This window comes from Cheilinus undulatus, linkage group 15 (assembly GCF_018320785.1).
Source record: "Cheilinus undulatus linkage group 15, ASM1832078v1, whole genome shotgun sequence".
Taxonomy (NCBI): domain Eukaryota; kingdom Metazoa; phylum Chordata; class Actinopteri; order Labriformes; family Labridae; genus Cheilinus; species Cheilinus undulatus.
In genome coordinates this window covers 39,692,922-39,715,328 of record NC_054879.1, presented here as the reverse complement: position 1 = coordinate 39,715,328, position 22,407 = coordinate 39,692,922, and the positions used below count along the sequence as shown (strand labels likewise).

General features: G+C 42.1%; 1 protein-coding gene across 1 annotated transcript in view; it reads left to right on the top strand.

The window, feature by feature from the left end:
* Nucleotides 1-22,021, top strand: part of LOC121522300 (anosmin-1) — a 79,870-nt gene extending 57,849 nt beyond the window's left edge. Inside the window, exons 8-14 of the mRNA XM_041806505.1 lie at nucleotides 3,588-3,732; nucleotides 7,068-7,214; nucleotides 12,646-12,734; nucleotides 13,815-13,986; nucleotides 17,536-17,756; nucleotides 18,453-18,594; nucleotides 20,869-22,021. Of these exons, the coding sequence (XP_041662439.1) occupies nucleotides 3,588-3,732; nucleotides 7,068-7,214; nucleotides 12,646-12,734; nucleotides 13,815-13,986; nucleotides 17,536-17,756; nucleotides 18,453-18,594; nucleotides 20,869-20,927 (975 nt within the window). The 3' untranslated portion in view covers nucleotides 20,928-22,021. The remainder of the gene's footprint in view (nucleotides 1-3,587; nucleotides 3,733-7,067; nucleotides 7,215-12,645; nucleotides 12,735-13,814; nucleotides 13,987-17,535; nucleotides 17,757-18,452; nucleotides 18,595-20,868) is intronic.
* The last annotated feature ends 386 nt before the right edge of the window (nucleotides 22,022-22,407 follow it).

The window sequence follows — 22,407 nt, the reverse complement described above, 5'->3', positions numbered from 1 at the left end:
CTTCCTGTCCACCAAAACATAGTAAAATGAAATATATAGATACGTGTCTGCCTTGATACTTTGCCATAATTTTTGTTCAGGAACCAGCAATGACCCACTGAAAACAACCCTGCGTCCCACTTTAGGGTCCTGTCCCACTAGTTAAGAACCACTGCTGTGACGGCAACTCTCACAGACCATTCAGCTGCAACGATGTTTATCAGAACTGAAATACATGCTAAAACTAAGGAAATGAAATTGCATTACTCTTCCATTTGGGGTTGAGGTAATGGTTGGTATGCCAAAAGTTAAACGTTCAAACCTGACCTGCAAAACCTGATTGCAAAACATTTAATTAAGCCAAGTAAACAGTCTGCTTACTGGAAAATGTTTGTCGTCCATGAAAACACTCCTAACACTGCGTAAGCTACGTCAATGACTGAGCTAAAGCTAAACTCACAAAGCAGCTACAAATGTATGTTATGAGCGTAGTTAAGTTAGCTTTAGCTACATTTCCTAAAGCTCATGTTCCTAAGCTTACTTTGCTGTAGATAAAATAGTTACATAGCTATGTAGCTAATGTAGCTAAAGCCAAACTCACCCACGTAGTTAGGTTAGCTTTAGCTACATTTCCTAAAGCTCAGGTTCTTAAGTTAACTTAGCTAAAGATTATGCAGCTATGTAGCTAATTTAGCTAAAGTAATGTTTACAAAGCAGTTATGTAAGCTATGTAGATATGTTACCTACGTAGCTACATTAGCTTTAGTGGCTTTTGCTACATATGCTGTACTGGCAAATTATGGCACTCTAGTTCTAAGATTTACAGCATCTCAGACAAATGGTCTGTGAGAGTGCAGCTAGAGATGTACAGTCTGCAGCCAGCACCGGCTGTATACAGCTACCCGATGTGTGGCATGTAAACTACAACAATGGCAGCAGTGAATATGTTGATAATTCTGAGCTCAAAGCTAACATAACATTGCTGTCTCTCATCTCAAATATCTTTATTTTTCAGGAAATAGAAACAAGCTGGCACTTTGCCTCTCTTTACAAACATTACAGTAGATGTGTTTAGTATATTCAATAAAGAAATGTCATTAACCCTTTATAAATGGCAAAAACGAAAATAAAATAAAATTGTGCTCAACTAGCAAAAAGGCAACATGTTTATAAGAGATAAACTATTTACAGTAGTGCAGTCAAATCTCTAAGTGTGCCAGATACTTTTAAACATGCACACGTTTGTAGAAGACCATGATGAAACAATAACAAGTGCAACTTGTGACCTGCAAGAAAACAACAGGTTATGCAGGTAGGTTCATGCAGACATCATGTACACATAAAGTAGGAAGTGCTATGAAAGGCAGCGGTCTGGATTATATATATTGTATGCACTTTTAACTACATTTCTGCAAAAGAAGGAAGGATATTTCTAGAAGGAAACAGTACTCTGGGACACATTGAATGTGTGATATGTTAGTGTTATTCCTCCAGTTTCATATGCAAAAAGAATTATTGCTCTGTTTCATTTTGTTGCAATTCTACCCATGGTTAAAAATAGATATGCAATGGAAGCGCTGGCCCTCCTGCAGGTTTTAAAGAGCTATACGATTGATAAATTACCAAAATTGAGCTACAACATACATACAAGGTTTAAAGGACACTTTTCATTGGTTTAAGATTTGTGAAACCCACAGACAGATATAGAGGGTGACTTACATGGAGATATGAGGTTTCTGCCAGACAGTGACAATAGTAAACATGAGTAATTAATAGTAAAATCAGATCAGCTCACCAGACCAGTCAAAACAACGTCTGCTTACCCTCTGTGCATGATTGTAATGGTCCAGTGTTTCACTTTATTTCATGAGCAGATTAAGCGGTGACTTTCAGCTGACTTTGTATATGGATGTTGAGATTAGTACAGCCGTTGAAAGACTCCTCTTGAATGCCATTTTGTTAATTTTTCGTTATAGCTCAAATAATAAAAATACTCTGCAGATATGAAGGAAATAAAAAACAAGCTAATTCAAATGCGACCTTGGATGGACTAGACTAAAAGTCAGCATTTTACTGAACCAATACACCTATTGTATTTCCATTAGCTACAGGTGTACACTTCAGCTCGGAACTTTGAAATGGAACCTATCCTCTTAGCTATTTTGCAGGCATTTTTTGCCTTTGAGGAGAATATGAAAACCCTGTACAGATGTGATGTGATAGATGTTAATTTACAGAAAGCAGTGATTTCAGAATGAAGGCATAGTAACCTCCTTGGATGTCCATCTTTGTAGTTTACATCCCACACATCAGATAGTTATATCTGGCCTAAACTCTTGTGTGTGCTCTCAAGAAGTTTCCTCCACAAACACGTGTCATATGCGGTCAAGTACATCTACAAAAACGCTCACTATACAGCTGGACCCATACATGAAACAGCAAGCACATCTGAGGTCTATCTCCAGCCTCACAGCCTATTTATACAACTAAAGAGGAGCAGAATGGGGAGAAAAGCTTTAGATGCCAAAGAATCATTCTCTTAAAGTGACATAAATGTCATGTTTGAAGAAAAAATACAACTGATTCATTCTGTTCATGCTGCGGAGCAGTTTAATTTGCATACTGGCACATTGTCAACTATTTGGTCCAGGCAGAAAGAAAAGTTTTCACAGGCTTTTGTCTGGGCTAGACCTCTACTTTCGATCACAAAGGAAGGATAAACACAATTTGGTTTTGAAAGCTTAAACAAACAGACACACTAGGAGCACAGAAAGCTCACAAAACTTCCTGAAACGGCCAACCCAGAAAGTGGAGACTAATATTTTGTTAGTATTGTAAAATATTGTTTCTGCATTTACATAAAAATGAGTCATTGATGTATCCAGGCATTGTTTGGACTTTGAAAGATGGAAGGAATAATCCAAAAGAACATAGACATCTTGTAAGTCAACGCTCATATACCAAATTTGTTCAGTTGTGGTTTTAATTAAATGCTGCGTGATATATATATATATACATATTTTTAATAAACCCATTTCCTTACAGGCTTTTGGCTTTGTTTCTGTGCCTAGTATTTCATTAGAGACTACAGCAGATAGACAGATAGTCTAGACAGTCCACACCTCTGTAGAGTCTTCTTCTGAATTAGTTTATGAAATGTGGAGCAGATGTGGCACACAGGAGATAGAGGTGGGAGACACCAGACACCTATTGACACATGTACTACTGGTTTCCACTTTGGCACCTCGGGGTCTTTGAAAGCGGCCTGCTGGTAGAGGAATGTCAAAACACGCACAGTCAATAACAAGAACTCATCAAGCTCCTGCTGATGGAGGAATGCTGCAAGTCAAACACAGCGAGGAAGCCCTGGGAGGCTCTGATAACACGGCTCCCTCACCGGGGCCCTGAAGGCTATCTGCCCGCCACCATACCTTCCACAGCGCCACATGTGTTCTCAATAAGCAGGGCTTTCCCACAGGCCTGTGTTGGTCCAAGCTGAGCTGAACTGGGACCGTGACTGGGACCGTGACAAGGCTTTGAAAGGAGCCTCAAGTGACAGTGTGGTGATGTGCAAAATGCCAGCATTCACATGTTTTCTGTCGATGCAGGCGCAGAGCTGGGTGGATCTGGAGGGGCTGCAGCAGAACAGCAGTTACACTGTCGAGCTGCAGGCAGTGACGTACTGGGGACAGGTGCGTCTGAAGAGCTCCAAGGCCTCTCTGCACTTCAGCACCAACCAGAACAATGAGTCAGGTGAGCGATCAATTCAACGTTTCAGCTGTGATGGAAAGGCCTTTTTGTCATTCCAGTACTTTAATCCAGACAAAAATATCTAAGTTTTTGGTAGTAATTAGCATTACTTTTGTCAGAACAGTCATCATCCACAGCAGATAAATCCTCATGACTTCACTCATGTTGACACATGTGGCTTTTTGATGAAATCCATTGACAGCTTTTGGGCAGATTCTCTCAGCTGATGAAGTTTGGTTTTGACATTCAGAATTGAGGTTAGATCCTCTGCCCGAGCCCAAAACCAGCCTGACCCATCTTTGGGATGTGGGCTAGGCTGTGCCAGGATCCCCAACCCTCCCCTTAGGCCCAGGCTTTGTGGGAGTCAGTGACATCTGTCACTGACATCTGACCATACTCTCAGACTAACAGAGACACATAGCAGCCTTTCTGCTGTAGGTTTTACCCTAGATCTTTAAGTTTAAGTCTTCTGATAGAGTAAGAGAAAACGTGCCCAGGCTCAAGTAGGGTTGGGCAAATTTTTAGGGGCCCATACTAATCTCTAATTCAGAAAAGAATGCAATCAGGTCAGATGCCAAAGTAGTTTTGCTCATATAATGAACTTGTCTCGATATGTAGGTGCAAAATCATATAGAATTAAATAAAAATGTATGCCATCATGTGCATACGTTTTAGGCATGTAGAGTGCTAAGGATTCATCACAGGACCTGATTTGCCCTAACCCAGGGTTGGAGAAAGAGGGTAGGATGGCCAAAGTCATGTCGACACACGTGTGTGGCTTGCTAGCCAAGGTCAAGCTTGACAGAATATCTTTTGTCTGTGCCTTTTCATTCTTGGTAGTATGCCCGCAGACAGTTGCGTTGTTTGGGCCCTTGGGACGTCCACAGCATAACCAGGGGCTCGTGGCAACCCTTACCACTTGCACCTCTCACTCTGCCTTATTTTTTTCAACAACTAATTTTCTCTTGCCCCTAAAAATATGCAACAACATCCAGAGCACAACCAGGGCTGTGTCAATCCTCCTTCCTGCCAAATGGTGCCCTTAGGCAGCTTACTCACCATGACATCCCTTACTTCAGCCTACATTTTTCACCTAAACAGGCCTAAAACAGATGCACAGTACTGTATATGATACAAAAACATGAAAAGCATAATATTAACAAAATGTATGAAAGGTTTTTGAGAAGAAGTTTTTAAATTGAAAGTCAATATGGATGCCTGGTGGGTGGGAGTTCCAGAGGCGGGTTGCAGAGCGGCTGAAGGCTCTAGATCACATGGTAGACAAGTTGGGAGGTGATACAGTGAGGTGGATGAAAGAAGAACTGAGAGAGTGCCGACATGATGAATGGCCTTAATGGTGCTGAACATTCCCTAAAATCATTGCAATTAGTTGGCCAGGAGTTGACCAAGGTGTGAAGTAGAATGGCAGTGCTGTTGGGATGGATAAAGGTGATTAATGCTGTGCAAATGGAAGTGTTTAGACTAGGGGTATTAGAGTATTTGTATTCATACTGGACCGTGATGATTTGGGGTTTCATGTAAAGTCTGTGCGTTAGATTTTCTCCATAACAAATGGAAACAAAAATTAGCACACATTGTAGTATTTGAAGTAAAACCAAAACTTTCCATAACCACTATTAAAGAACTAACAGAGAAGGCACAACAAAACATAAAGACAAAAATTTACCTTGACCTCTTTCCAATGTTACACCTCAAAGTCCAGACTTGGGGCCAATCCCATTTCTACCTCTTAGCCCTTCCCCTTCGTCTGTCCCTGCCCCTTGCCCCTTGAAACAGAGTGGTCAGGGGTAGGGGTGAAATCCTTCCCTTAAGAAACAAGATGCCACTTGATTGCTGTTCATCATTACACATTGCAGATAAACAACTGCGTCATTGGAGGAAGCAATAAAGCTTCGACCATCTTCATATGAATCTCCATGTTGATCTTCTCCATTTATTTTTTACAGTTACCATCCCCAGTGGCTTAAGATGGAATACATGAGAAAACACAACTGTTTTGTTTTCTATAACCACTGTGCCAAAAATTTTTTACATTTATGCACCTCCTTGGTTGTCCGTTGTGCCGTTTCACAATTGAACACAGTGCATGGTGGGAAATTCATCATACCCCTTGGTTTCAAGTTTGGTCTTGGAAAATCTTCATTCAAAGGGCCAATTAGCCCTTGGCCCTTAGCCCTAGCCCTTGATTCAAACGAGAATTGGGACACCTCTTCACCTGACATGAACAGCTAACAGGCTAACATAAGGGCTAAGGGGTAAAAATGGGATTGACCCTTAGTATGATGACTGCTGGGTGATTGGAAAGAGAATGAGCTGACAAAGATGACACTCAGATCTTGGGAAGGGGAGAAACTGGGGAGTTATTGGTTGTTAGGAAAAATCTGTCTCAGTGTGCTGAGGCGGATTTAGTGCCCAAAGGAAGAGTTTTACCACTGCTGAGTTTAAGAAGGTGGTGTGAAAACAGGATTTGACTTCTTGTAAACAACAAGGGAGGGTGGAGGACAGGTAAAACTGGTTGTCATCTGCATAGCAATGAAAGTTTATGTTAAATGTGCAGAAGATATGACCAAGGAGAGGTAAATAGATTAACAGAAGGGGAGCCAGGTCAGAATCCTGGGGAACACTGGTAAAAACTTGATAAAGGTGGGATTTGTAGGAGTTGGGTTTTGTAGGAGAATGTGATGGTCTGATACCATGCTAGTATTTAGCATTTTATCATTTTCCTGTTGGGCCAATTGCAGCCTCACACCTTCTGGCTGCATGTTTGTTTTGAAATATGCAAAGCCAAAAAGTCATAGAATGAGCAGTAAAATTCTCAACCTGGGTCATGATTTGATAATTTTTAGAAATATGTAAAGCTAGATAGTGCTCCATGTTGGATTTGATGAAAAACTTAAAAGAACCCATTGTTCATTTAGTTCTTTTTGCATCCTTGAAGTGATATTTTGAAATTACTCTGAGTCTTCTGCCAAACAATCATCATAAGTCTAATGAGATTAAAAAGCAGGCATAGTCTTTGCACGCTGACAGCACATCTGGAAACACACACCAAGCTTCAGTGCTGCGTGCATGTTCATTTCAGGCATGTGTGTCGCTCCAGAGGGAATTGAACCTCTAACCTTGGCAGTGTTGGAGCTGTGTGTACCCATCCAGTTCCACCACATCTCTGCATAAGGAGCGTGTTGTAACTGCTGTGATCTTACAAAGAAATAATTGTGTGTTCCTGTTTCCATGCTGAAAAGTTTAGCCACAACACAGACTCTTCTTGTGTCTTAGCTACGGCAGCAAACATTTCTGCTTTCTCTCTTTTTTTAAAGTTAAACCAGCACTCAAGTCGAAGAAGGAAGAGATATCGCCTCTTGGTTCCACCCTAACCAAACGCCCTTCAGGACCTCTGGAGGTGGGAACGCCCTTCTACCAGGATGGCCAGCTTCAGGTCCGAGTCTACTGGAAGAACCGTGGAGGTATGCACTCTACAGTATTGATTTATAGCTTTGTTAAAATTGAACTATCACTCCATTATGCCCATCAATCACTATGACTCATGCATGAATTAATAAAGTGCTGTGACTGATGCAGAGTTACTCAAACAATCAGAGATTCCTTTTTTATAAAGTGCTATCATATGGTATGAATGAAGAATGAGTGTGTTATTGTTAGTAATGTGAGTGAAATCGGTGAGGGCAGAGCCACCGTGTAGAAAAAGAACAATAAACACATAAAGCGATGAGATTTATCGACAGCTGTGTTTAATATCTTGTGTCGAAGCCGCCCATTTTGTTTTACAAGACCTGATGTCATAAGGAACAAGAACTGGTCTTTGGTTGCAGCGCTGTGAGGGGTTAAAGCCTACAAGAATGCCTGTCCCAGCGGCGTCCATTCCCCTGAAGCGCTCTCCTCTTAATACCAGAGTGGAAATATGGAAACCTTGAAAGCTATGCTCTCAGGGTAACCTGTCAAGTCCCATTCACTGGTCTATGTTATGTTGCTAATATATGTCATCGCCTCAGCCAAACTCCACATCTTGGAGTCAAGAATGCAAATGCTGGCTCGAGGAGAAGCCTGGTGAGACACCAAATGCTGAATCAGAGTGAGACGGAGAAGATAGAGTTGGCCCGGAGCATTTGGCCCGAGCGCAGAGAGCTGAGTGATGCTGACGAGGATCAAGCACGGCTGGGGAATGGCAGGGTTGCAGAGCAGAGTTAATCCAGGTCCAGGTCTTGTTTGTGGTGCTGTGTGAGTGTAACTGCCCGTCATTAGTCTGTAGGATGACCCTGACTTTGCCTGTAAACATTCGTACATACAGATGGCCAGGAGAGTCCCCTGACGTCTGGTTTGTGTGACACACCAAAGGGACAGGTTAACTGAACCGTGATTTAACTCCCTCTTATTGTCTCTGTGATCCAAAGCAGCCGGGCCTCTGCGTTCTCTCGCTGTACTGTACACCAACCCAGATAATATATCACCGTCTGCCCAATGCCCAACATAAGACAGCAGTCGTCCAATGGTGGCAGCGCTTCTGAGGCTCCCTTCCAGCTCTGATTTATCAAACACTGCTGATGCTCTGTTCTCTACCTGATTTCCTTGTCCCATTTCATGTTTTACATGCCGCTCCCCCTCTCTGACAGACCCGCCACAGCATATCTTGTTTATTTTTTTCCCTGCTCCCCTGCAATTCCTCTCTTCTGCTTCCAAAGAGCTCAGGGGCTCCGAGTTGCCAGATCTGTGTCTAAGCCTTCAAAGGACCCCTTTTATCTCCTCACTACAACCCAGGCCCCTGCCGAGGGGCCAACATAGCATAACTCAATTATTTATCGGAGAAGTATTCCACATATTCGAGCGACACAGATGAATGAATAATAAATCTAGCAACGTAACACGAGGGTGATGTGTAGATAAACACTGCTGATGAGCTAATAAGGAGCTACTGTACAGAAATGAGGGAAATGTTGCTGAGCGGGCGAGTGTGTCCCAGCGTGACCAGGGCTGCTGCCTGCTTGATGAGAATGCAAATCCTTAAAGTTGGAGCAGAAAAGTTTTGGGTCGGGAGCAGAGCCTTCAGCGCACAAACGAAAAAGGTTTAGGAAGTAGGGAAAGTTAATAAACTAATGCAAAGATAAAGGAGGAAGTGCTTTCAAGTTTCTTTTTATACTCGGAGATGTAAGTTATCCTGATCATCAGTAATGGAGATAGTGATATCAGATCTCAGATAGAGAGAGTTGTAATTTGTGAGATACTCATCAGTTAATCATTTCAGCCTGTCAGATTGTCTTTGCATATCTGATTAAAGTTCACTGGGTGCAGTGGCGTAACGTAACTTAATACATTAATTTAAGTACAGTAAGCGCATGTTTCCATATTTCTAAGGATTCTTTTTGAAGCCAGGAGCAGCAGCATTATAGACTGTGTCCACATATGTGGACCCTTTTTATATTTTGCACGATGCATTTCGGGCATTTCAATGCTTAATGACTGAACTTTAGTATGTGCATCTCTTTTCACTGATGTCCTAATAAAATAACTTGCTTGCCTCTAATTCACACAACAGCCCATACTTTATATCTGTAGCTCTCTCTCCTGCATGCTGTGTGCAGTTTTACCCCTGGCAGTAAGAATGAATCAGCCACAAGCTAAGAAGCTAGCAGTGCCTTTTAACAGCCTTTGTCCTTCATTTTGTCCAAAAGGACACTGTGGTGTGCTTTTCAGTAAATTATTTTTGTGGAGTACTGATTAGACTGAGGGCTGCACGGCAGTGCAGGGGTTAGCGCTGTTGCCTCAGTGCAAGAAGGTTCCTGGTTCTCTTCCTGGTCGGGGCCTTCTGTGTGCATGTTCTCCCCGTGCATGTAGGGGTTGTCTCTGGGTACTCCTGGCACCACCAAAGACATGCTCATTAGGTTAATTGGTGACTCTAATTCGGCTGTAGGTGTGAGTGTGAGCGTGCCTGGTCTTCTGTTTTAGTTTGTCAGCCCTGTGATTGACTGGCGACAAGTCCAGGATGTACCCTGCCTCTCACCCAAGTGGCAACCTACGGTCCTGAAAAATGAAGCCAATGCGGAAGTGCAAAAAATTGCAATACCACGAGTGTCCTCTTGAGGCTGGCTGCAGGAATACTGGAAGTCCCACCTGGACACCTGTTAAACAGCCGGTTTTTAACACTAGAAATAAACTGGTTTACAGCCTGGTTCAAAACAACATACAAACGTGTCTCATTAGCAAGTGTCTAACTCTGCTCTCACTGTACAGAGTACTTGGATTATATTTAGGAAAAACCTCACTTCATGCTGATTGGCGCATCTCATTTGATTGACAGATAGCTCGACAGGCAGAGGCTACGTTTCTGTCAACCAGAATGCTTGCTAGCTAGCTGACAGGAAGTCATGCTTAGTGGGCGGGCCGTTAGGTTGATCCAAAGTTCGGTTGAGACTGCGATTTCAATATGGAAGCCTCCGTGGATTGGCTTCAAGAGCCGTTTGAGTCTGCATATTGTAAGCTTGCACCCTATGACAGCTGGGACAGGCTTCAATTCCCCCATGACCCTGAACAGGATAGAAAATGGATGGATGATTAGGCTGAAATGACAACTCAATTCAGGATGAAAAATTAAGAGGGGGTCTTTATGTGTTGTTTACAACTTGGTTCTCTTCTCAAACGGAAGCCAGCTTCCGTTTGAGAGCCTGTTTTTATATTTGTTTAAAGATATATTTTTCGGCTTTTTATTCCTTTAAATTGAGAAAAGGTAGATAAGGTTGATAGAGCTGCATACATGGGTTGCAAGCTAACCGCTCAGCCATCTGTGCTCAACCATTTTTTGTTTTTGAAGATGTATAAAAGGCAAAATGGTTCCAAATGAGGAACCATTTGAGGGACAAAAGACCAGTTCTTATTACTGAGCTGAGCCAAATTATTTGGATTCCTAAACAAAGCAGCAGTTTCCATCCCTTCGCTGACATACCTAAAGCCATGCTTTTAGTTTATTAGTAGAATACAGCAGATGATGGTGTTGTTAACACATGCTACTACTCCTTCTGTCTACACAACTATTCCAATCTGGATGCAGGCATTTGTAGCTGATTTGAACTGAGCTTTCACATACCAAATCCTCAGTACACATTGAGGCACAGCCACACAGAGCACTAAGGATTACCACTTGATATCTGAATGTCCAAAATGGGTACAAGTCCCTGTCAATGAATTGTCTAAATGGGGTTTGGGCAGTTCATTTACATGAGAAAGCACCGAAAATACTTAAAGTTTTGAAACAAGCTCCAAACTTTTGAAAAAGCCTATGGTCTCGTAAATATGGAGTTCCCAGTGAAAATGAAGACTTTTCACACATGCACAAAATGATTCCAGTCACTTTCCTTGTGTGAGTAGATGAACAACAAAAACATTGGAAAATTTACATAGCCCTGTAGTTCCATTTGTGCTGCTTACTCATGAAATTAAGGGTCACTCATAAGAGTTACTCCACCTCACTGTCCATCCGTACGAATGTTGACATGTTAGCCAGTTTCGTATGTATACCCCTAAATCCTCTGGAAGGAAGCATGTAAACTCTGGCTCTCTGCATTAATGTATACATCCATTTCATTAACATCCATTATTAGTGCTTTCATTAACTCTTTAATCATGATTAAGGGCTTTAATGTCCCTTTCTGCACACTTTGGTTAAGCCACTTCATTATTTCCCTGTAGCTACATTCACCACCGCTCCTTAAGGTCTCATTTCACTTCAAAAACCCAGTATTAACTGTTAAATATGCAATTCTCTGCCTTTTGTATTGACTGTTTCCCCATGTAAAAATATGACATCTCATGCTTTGAAAGTGAAGAATCAGAGGTGTGGTGCCTTGTATTTACTAGACTCTAATGACTGTGAGCCGGATAGTTTTGTTTCCATGTTAGCAGAAGTCAGACCCTTAACATTTCATAAATGGACATGGATAATATTCATGCATCACACTCTCCACTTTGTAAAACAAGCTAACAAGTTTGGCGAGTGAGGAAAGTTGAGGAAATTAAGAATATCTTCTGGTAGGACACTCCTGGTGCCTCGTCATCCTCTGTGCTACCTCTCTCATTGTTACTTGTCCATCTCAATACGAGCGACATAGAGGAAAATAAGAAAAGGGTGACAGGGGAAAAACTTATCTCTGTTACCAAAATGATTTGCAGTTGGGACATGTTGCAACATGTGCTCAAGAGGCTGTTTTGCAAGGACATGAATATGGTGTGCCTTGAGACTTTGGCTTAATTTTTGGTGCCTTGGGCAAAAAAGTTTGAAAACCACTGGTATAAAACATGATTTATACTGTAAAACAGTTAAACCAAGACATTCTCAATTCTGACGTTGGGGTTAGGCTGTGGCTGTTAAACATCTTGAGTCATTAATAAATCAAGTAAACTTTTGGAGAAAACATTGTTCTCTGATAATAAACTAATGGGGCGGCTGTGGATGAGTGGTATGTTTTGTCATCTCTCAACCAGAAGGTCCTGCAGTCACAAGACAAGAGCCAGACTCTTAACTCCATGTGGCATGTTCATGTTAATGAATGCCATTGGATGAGATTAGTTTCACTGATGGACACTTTACATAGCAGCCTCCACCATCAGTGTGTGAATGGGTGTGAATGTTTAAGTGTAACCTTCAGTGCGAAAAGAACTTTGAGTTGTCAAATGTACATAAGGGAGCCATACAAGATCAAGTACATTGACCATAAAACACCTGTCACTGATGCAGTTACGCAGTAATTTAACACTGCTGCTTAATATCCTTGTATTTTGTTTGAGGGTTTTGAGTGTCACTGATAAAAATTGTGAATAAATGTTAAAAATTCCAACATCCTTTCACTCCTTAATAGACTTTGACGAGGTTGCCTCTCCCCACTGTTTCAGACCCTGCTGTGAGTCGTTACCACGTCCAGTGGATGCCCGAGTACTGCAGCCACAATGAGACGCGAGGACCAGAGAAATCAGTCACACAGGTTTGTCTCCTTCACTTGTTTTTCTCACTGAGAGTCGGATCACAGGGTGCAGAGAGAGAGAGATAGCTTGATCAGCAGCTCTGAGCGATGCGAAGCATGTGCCTAACCTTTTGTCTGCAGCTCAGAAAGGACAGCTCCGCTGAAGAAAAACAGCCTGACTGAGCGGGCTGGAGCCCTGTAGCGTTTGATTTGCTCTGAAATCACTGGCTGTTGTTTTGAATATTATGAGTCAGTGGTGTGGTCAGCCGTGTGGTGTGTTGGCCAATAAAAGGCATTTACTTAAACAATGTTTCCCGGAATCTGGGATCAGTCACCTCCGACGGCCCCGGCGCTGCTTCTGCATGGGGCTTTCTTTTCAGGGTGCAGTCGAGGTTTGAGGAGGGGGGTGTAGGAGTGAGAGGATGGGGGGTTTTCTCAGGCTGATGCAGCATGGCAGAGGCCTGGCAATCAACACATTCTTTGGGGACGAGCGCTCCGGTTGCTAGGAAATATACATCCTTTTTCTATAGATCACTGGGACGGATTCCAGGCCTGCACTTTCATGTGAGCACAGCGCCTCATTCACTTTTAATCAAAGCTGTTTCATATCAGCGAGAATATACACACACCCTCTCTCAAGGGACCGCCTATTAATGGAGAAGCTCTTTATAACAAATGCAAAATGTACATCAGCTAGTCAGCTGGATTTTTTTTTGTTTCTGGAGAGGAGATGAGAAAGCCATTTTATGTTAAGATCAATAGATGATTAAAGTTTGAAATGTGTAAAGTGTGGCACAGAATTAATTAACATAGATCTGCAGCTATTCTCTTTTCAGATTACAATCTAGTTACTGCATCTTAATGGAGTCCTTCTTGTCTTTATGCTGCACATGGAAGCTGTGTAAGGATCAATTCTATCATAAGTTTAATAGGAGACTGGTCTTCAAAGTATCCTATAATATGGGCCATGCTCCTGAGTCCACAGTGGGAATGTGATCCGCCCTCGGTGCTGTGTATTTAATTATCTCTGACGCTCCATGGGACCTGACCTGGGTGACATGTCAAAGTCATCATGTCTGAATAATGCGTTTCTTGGCTCAGGAGAACTACATCAACCTCCCTGGCCTGCTGTTCTCCTGCAAGTACAAAGTCACCGTGCACATGCTGAAGTCGAAGAGACGCTCCAAGGACGAGAGCACCACCTTCCTCACCCCATCCTGCGCCACCATCCGGAGCAAGACTCACAAACACATCCCCTGCCCGGGGGAGGGAGGTGAGTATTGAGCTGTCTGAGCAGTATTAGTGCAGACACAGTAATCAGACACTGCAGCATATTATTATCATCATGATGGGAAAAATCAATGCTCCCTAAGGGAGTTCGTTTTATCATTCCAGGAAATAGAATAGTTTGCTTTCTTGCAAAAAAAAGATAAAATTCTCATTCCTGTACATCAAGAAAGAGAAAAAGCTGGTTGGCTTCACTTACATGCTGCAAAAATGCAAACCTGAGCATTTGTGTTTGTTTAATTTCTTTAAAAAATATTCTGTCCTCCATGAAAGTTCCTGTTTGGTGGATGGAATAAACAGTTCTTTATGAAAATGTTTCCTCTTAGTTTTGCCTCACACACAAAGCCTCTGTAAAGATGTAAAAACAACAGAAAACATCGTCTACACAGAGTTAGAATAGCATTTTCACTGTAACCAAGCTGTGTAACATCATCTCAAATGATGCTCTCTACAGCTAGCACACCATCTTTATGAGGTCAGGCACTAATATTGGATGAGAAGGCCTGGCACATTATCTCTGTTCCATTTCATCCCAAAGTTGCTCAATGGGGTTGAGGTCAGGGCTCTGTGCTGGCCAGTTAGGTTCTTCCACACCAAACTCATTCAGCCATATTTATAGCCCTTTGTGCACCGAGCCGTCCCAGAACTTTGGCTAAAAAAGTTGGAAGCATAGCATCTTCTGAAATGTCTTGGTATGCTGAAGCAATAAGAAGAACTTCTCTGGAGATAAGGGGCCTAGTCCAAACCTTAGCCCAAATGTTCCACTGCTCCACAGTCCAGTGTCGGTGTGCTTTACGCCACTCCATCTGGCGTTTGTTGTTGGACTTGGTGATGTGAGGCTTGCATACAGCTGCCTGCCCATAGCTCCCACTACACAGTTTCTGTGTAGTGGGAGCCACACAGTTTCTGTGCTTACATCAATGCCAGTGCAGGTTCAGACCTCCTCAGCTATGGAATCAGCAGTGCGTTGGCGACTTTAACGCACCATGCACCTTAGCAGTCGTTGACCCTCCTTCCACTTTGTGGCTGAGTTGCTTTTGTTCCCAAACTCTTCCACTTCCTACTAATATCGCTTACAGTTGACTGTGGAATTTCCAGAAGTCATGCAGTTTCATGAACCGTCTTATTGCAAAGATGGCATCAGTCATAGCACCACACTTGAAGTCACTGAGCTCTTCAGAACAACCCATTTTGTATCACCTATGATTGCAAATGAAGACTGCATGGCTAGGTGATTGATTTTGCAAACGGATCTGATTGAACTCCTGAATTCAATCAAAACAGATTTGGCCAAATACTTTTGTCCATATTGTACATGTGCTCTTAGAAGTGTCCTCGATACAGCAATGGGTGCTTACTTAAGTGTGGTAATCCAGGGACATTTTTTTTTTGTTAACTTGCTAAAGGTGTTTTTACTGTAGGAAGTCACACTTTCATGTAATCAGTTCCACCCCCTTTACACCTCTTCAACCGTAAGAACTTTTTGGTGACATTTGTAATGTTTATTCTTCTAACTTTGCAGCATTTCCAGTCAGGTTTCTTATGCCCAAATTGAAAATGTGCACAAAATTATTGTACAAGGACACTGCGGTCACACAAATTGAAAGATCACGGTGATCTTGACCTTGTCTTGTCCAAAACCATTTCACCCTGAGATTCAAGTGCCAAAATTTGACAAAAATTCCTTCTTTTTTGTGTGTTTTGTTTTTTGTTTTGTTTTGTTTTTAGAAATATTGTGTTAACAAGATTTGAGGTCATAGTAACTAAAAGATGTACCTAAAAGATGTTTCCAGTTTGTCTTAGAGTCATTGTGGACATTTGTGCAGAGTTTGAATAAAATCCTTCAGTGTTCTTTAGAAATCCTGTTGACAAGCAAGGTGGCAAAATCTAGGTTACTTGTTGGGTGACTTTAAATGAAACTTACTATCTAAGTGTGTTATCTTAATTACCTTCAAGTAAAGTCTGATTACCCCACTGGCAGATTTTTTCCATGTAGTTTAAGCAATTCATTCATTACTTTTTGCCGTTTATAGACAGTGCATTCAGAGAATATTTGGCCCCCTTCAATTTTTCCAATTTTGTTGTGTTGCAGCTTGATACTAAAATTGTTTAAATGCATTTTTTCTCATTAATCTACACTCAGGACACCATAATGGCAAAGTGAAAACAGAATATTAGACATTATTGAAAATGTATTGATAAGAAGAAACTGAAATATCACATTGACGTAAATATTAAGACCCCCTACTCAGTATTTATTTAAAGCATCTTTGGCAGCAATTACACCCTCAAGTCCTCTTGGATATGATGCAAACAAGCTTTGCAAACCTGGATTGGGGGATTTTCTGCCATTCTTTTCAAATCCTCTCAAGCTCATACAGGTTGGATGAGGACAATCAGTGGACAGTCATTTTCAGGTATGTCTAGAGTCCTGTTTGCTCAGGGCCATTGCCATGTTGGAAGGTGAACCTTCAGCCCAGTCTGAGGTACTGAGCATAGCCGATCAGGTTTCCACTAAGGATACCTTTGCTCCATTCAGCTTTCCCTCAACCTTGGCCTGTCTCCTACTCACTGCTGTTGAAAAACACCCCCCACGGCATGATGCTGCCAAGACCATGCTTTACTATTGGGATGGTACTGGACTAGTGATGACAGTGCCTGGTGTTAGATTGTTTGAACTGTTTTGCCCCAGGCTTGGTTTCATCAGACCAAAGAATCTTGTTCATCAAATCTGAGAGTCCTTTTGGTGCTTTTTGCACTGGGAGGCTTCTGTCTCACCTCTTTATCATAAAGCCCAGATCAGTTGAGGGCTGCAGGGATGGTGGTCCTTCTGGTACTTTGTCCCAACTCCACACAGGAGCTCTGGAGCTCGATCAGAGTGACCATTGGGTTCTTGGTAACCTCTCTCTTGCATTCACACTACAGGGCTTAATGCACACTTCTGATCTTTTCTCAGATCTAATTAATTTGTTTGGCTGTTAACACTGCAGTCGACTTCCAAAAGATCCGTACCAGATACGTATCTGGTTTAGAACCATATATGAAAGTGGCCTGAATCTGATTGGAAAAGGTCAGATTCAATGTGACTCACACCCTTCTCCCCTAGTTCCTTGGTTTGCCCGGGTGACCAGCTCTTGGAAGAGATCTGCTTGTTCCAAACTTCTTCTGTTTGAGAATTATGGAGGCCACTGTGCTCTTCGGAATCTTTTTAGCCTTTCCCACATCTGTGCCTTGCAACAATGCTGTCTATGAGCTCTGCAGGCAGTTCCTTTGACCTCATGGCTAGGTTTTACACAAACACAACTGGTAAGATTTGAGTTATTGCAGTGCAAAGTTACACAGTCTAACTACGTGCACACACATGATTTGATTTCTTCTTCTATGGAAAAACCTTTAAACTGCTCTTGTTAACTCACAACATTTGTGATTTTATGAAGAATAGAATGCACTGAAGTCTCTTTCAGTCCCTTTAACCCTAAAATGAACAAGAGGACATTATTGTGCCACACTGAAGACACTTCGTTTCTCCTAACAGCTCCGGCGCTTCCAAAGGTTTTGGCTAAACCCGAGAACCTGACAGCCTCTTTCGCCATCAATGAGGGAAACATCACCGGCAACTTCCTGTGGCGTGTGTCCCGAGTTGCTCCCCATCAGCGGATCACAGGCTTCCAGGTCACCTGGGCTGAGATCAACACCGAAAGCCGACAAAACAGCCTCCCCAACAGCATCATCTCGCAGTCTCAGATCCTGCCTCCAGTAAGTTTGTTTTGATCAGAGCAGGATTGATGTATCATTATCTCAACGCCTGTGTAAACCAGAGAGAAAAGGCTGTTTTGAAATGCTGCAGACTAATGTTTCCACCCACCGCAGGGACTATTATCTGTTATACACAGTGAATAAATTGTCCCTGCTGTAGGAGAGTATGTTCCATCTTCACATTTCATTTCACAGCACCTGTCAGAGGTGAGACTGATGTTTGGATAAGATTGTTGTGGCCTCTTTGCATGAGTCCTGTGATAAGCAGTGTTGTGCAGACAGACACAGAGAGATTTGAGGAAGTGTTGTGTCCTGCTGGAAGTTCTCCTCCTCTACCTTTTCATCTGCCTTTTACATCTTCCTCTTTCATCCTCGCTAAGAGCTCTGAAAAAAAGACGCTCTTTGACATAATCTGCTCCATCAACAACACGTTCCGCCTATCTGCACCTCCCAGCCTCTGGAGCTCGTCTATAAATAAAACCACCCACTGCACACTTTATCAAGCTGGCAGTGAAAAAGAGAGACAGTGAGCCTTATGAAAACAAAGTCTTTGTTTTTGTCTGCGGCTTGTGCAAAGGCAGCCACGCAGCTGACACTCCCCTGGTTTACAGTCTGTTTGAATTCAAGTCACGTCACATTCAAATGCACATTGTGCTGTGTTTCAACTGATTGCATGTCTCCTTGTTCATTTGGCAGGATCATAACTTGCTTGTAGTGTCCAATCTGAGGCCGTCCACCTACTACAGACTTGAAGTGCAGGTCATAACAACTGGAGGAGAAGGTCCCGCCACTGTCAAGACCTTCCAGACCCCAAGCATATTTCCCATTGTTCAGCACCGTAAGTGTCACTCTCAGCTGGTAGTGTTTCAAGAAGAGGAGTTGAAGCTTCTGTGAGGAATTTGCATCTTATTAGGGCAAAAGTACCGACCTCAGAGTGAGGACCTGATTGAAACCCTTAGGTTTATTATCATTATTGTTTTATACCTTTAAGTTTTCTCCATCTGAACATACACCAAAACATATACACCACAACATATTCCAACATATCTACTGTGTTAAGACACAAATTTGGGGTTTCACTTTACAGGGTCTTTAAGAAGCACAGAAATATAGATGTAACAGCTCTGCTGCCTCCCTGTCTGAGTGCTCGCTTGCATAATTGATCCAATCTGTCTCCCAATGATTTGCATCTTCATTGGCTCAAACAACTGCTTAAAGGTGTCAGTTTTTAAGTCAGAGCTGATTTTAAAAAGCAGGCTGGGACTCTTATCACCATCAAAAAAGTATCTAAATATATTATAACCCTGTACACTCACTGCTAGTTGACTCTTCGTTTAACCCTGCCCTACTTGGGTTCTGTTGGAGTAAGGCAAAATCTCATATCTCTGGGTCCTTCCCTCTGGAATTTTTCTTTTTTATGAACTTGGCATTAGATGAATAAAGACAAAGATGATTTAGGTTGTAGGAGGATAACTCCACCTCTCCTAAACTGATTAAAATTGTTTGAAATATTGCGGTATTCTGGTGTTATTAATGTTGGCTAATGTTAGCTGTCCGTCTTTGAGATTCTCTGGTTGGAGAAAGTTGTGTTTCCAGCTTGTTTTAGCTGGCATCAGGTTAAAAAATATTCTTCCACCACAGCATTTGTCTCAGTCAGACTTTTATGGAAAAAAGACCTACTTAACAGTGTTTCAGTCAGCAAAAGCTGAGGATTTTCAGAACATTAATGAAGTCAGACTAGAGGTTAAACACTATGTTGTTTCACCCATATTAAGTACTCTATGGAGATAAAAGTTATCCCACATATTTTCCCAAATGATTGATCAGGAAGCATTCCATGTTGCTAATATGGAGTGTGTTTAAAATCTCACAATCATTCCCTACTCCTCCTACTGCACTAGTATAAAAGTGCTCACTCAAAATTCAGACACCCCTACAAGATGGCATATTCAGCATAGAGTGTACTATTTAATAAATAGTGTGTGATTTAAGATACAACCATAGAGAACAAGATCTCTGCCCTTTTCATAGTGTGTATCATTCTGCTTAAGCCAGATGTTCTTAGTGGAATAAGGTGGCTTTCACACTAGGGGCCCCGGATCTGAGTGCACTTGAGCCCGAAGTTTGGTTCGTTTTGGTAGTGTGAATGCAAACGGACTATGCCCGGGCATCAGGGGAGGCGGTCTCAGGCATGATTCAAATGGACTCCAGCATGGTCCGAATGAGATGTGACTGCAACCGTGCCTGGATACACGACAGAGCGTCATATCAGCTTTATGACGGCAATGTAAAACCTAAACATCTTTCCACGGTGCAGCAGTTTGTTCACATTTTTCATAAATAAAAGGTGGAAATCATCAGAATCCAGCCAATAAATGATCTAATGTGATTCACCTTATGGATGAACACATGTTGGAGTCAGCAAGATGACATGCTAAGGCAATAAAAGTCTCCTGTCACCTCAAAAACCTTAACCACGCAGCACGAGCCCATTTAATCCTCTGAGCTGCACGCAGATGTGCAGATACGAAGTTACTGGCATCTTAAAAAGCGATTTTAACTCATCCATAGCTGCAGGATGGACTTATTTGCCAGGTTAAAACAAAAACAATCTTCGCTCAGGTCATGACCTGAGTGGTTGCCATGGTAGCTGCTTCTTCTTCTCTCTCCTCCTTGGCGGGTTTGTGAACCAGCTACGTGCATACCGCCACCTGCTGTTTCAGACATGCACAAGTGGGCCCAGGCACGGATCGATGTTGCTAATGTGAAAGCAAGCCAGTGGGGGGAAGTGGGAGGGGGCCAACTCTCAGTTAATTTCACGATTAATTTAAACAGGCAAATAAAAGTCCATTAATCGAGGTGGCGTGGCATTTGGATTCCATTTAAGATGTTGAAGTAATTGAAATGATGGAGGAAGAACATGATCTTTTGAGCTTTTTTTACCATTTATTGTAAAATTTTGGTGTTTAAATTGTCTACAAAGTAATATCCCAGTCAGTATTATATAATTATCTCCAGTCTATGATTAAATCATTGTAGTGCTGATACTCAGTGCATTACTCCCCTCATGTGTGATCATCATGGCTAATTTTTGTATTAAATGTTGTTTTAGGACCCAGACTCCGGCAGCACCACTCTCACCACCAGAAACCCACGGTAGAGAGACACTGAGCTGCAAGAGGAGGCGAAGCCCCCCACCCCTATAGGGAAGAAGAACCAGTGGCTCTCTGCTCCTGTCTGTCAGGGAAGGAATGTGTGGAACCAAACAGAAACACAGCGCACCAGACCATGAACTTGACCCCCTCTGCTCGTCAAATATGGGTCCATCCTCTTCAGGCTCCACAAACACATCAGCTATTCCTCCTGAACCCCTCTATGGACGGATACATGCCACCTGACGGGTTGGTCTGTACAGTGAAATTTCTACTGTGAGGTCTCATATTTCTGCGTCGGTTAGTCGTACACAACACATCCAAAAACTCACCGGGAAGTCATGAAAAGAAAGGAAAACCAAGGAAGTAGCTGCGACACAGCCGCTGCTGTGTGCAGCAGCCAGATATTAGAATTCAAATTTGACGGTCTAAAGAAAAACAACCATGAAGAAGGTTACACCGGACGTGTAAACAATTGTGTATTCATTAAAAAAGTAGAAATTCCTCTATTTATTTTGTGTTACCCATTAAAAAGGCGCTTAGGCTTACAGTCAGTACTGATGGATAATGTAACTTAAGTCATTGTTGTCTAACCCAGAATATTTCTCATAGTATGTTGCATGTAGTACATTTGATTTTTAAACTGTAAATGAATTACTTGCTTCAAATTGAAAGCTTGTAATGGTTTTGCATGACAAGCATTAGCATTCTGTCGGCATGAAATACTGTCTGTGTTACCTCTTTTCAGTATGTTAGCAATATTTCATTAACAGATTAACAAAGAACTATATTGGGAGTCATATGTAATGTTTATTAATGAAATTATAACTCGTGTGGAAACGATGAATTGTACATGTTATTGGCTGTAGAAATATTTGTCGTGGAACAGTCAGTGAATGTCTATATTTATTTATGTGTGTATTACAAAGTTTGGTTTGGATGTGTGTGAATGTGTATGTTTTTTTGTGTGTTTTAGTCTCAAGTTTTTTGAAACCGGCAAAAAATTCTTGTAAAGACATTTTGTAAAAATGGAATTGTAAATACAGTCTTATGTTACATGTTATTTTTCCATGGTAGAAACTGTACAAAATGCTAAGTAATAAAATAATCCTTAACCAGTTCCTTTTGCTGTTTGTTGAATTGAAGCTGCACTGAGCAGTAAATAGACATGCTTCTCCTCCCAGCGCTCCCAGACTTGGCCATTGCCGTTGCTTATTTTGGCTGTAAAACCCAGCGTGGCAGACCGTGTACAGCGTATTCACTGATCGGCCCAGGAGCCCGAGACATGCAAGTCCAAATAAACAGGTCATCCGGCTCAACAGCCCGAGTGAATTTACCATCTCTGGGGTCGGGCTCCCCTCGACATAATGCTCTGCTTCTCCGAGAGCTCGTGTGTTTGAAAAGCATTAAATCCCTCCTCTGCTCAGAAGCCTCTCACCCTCGTAAAATGAAAAGTGGAAATGTTTACAAGAAAATAAAGCAAAGAGTGACACTGAGAG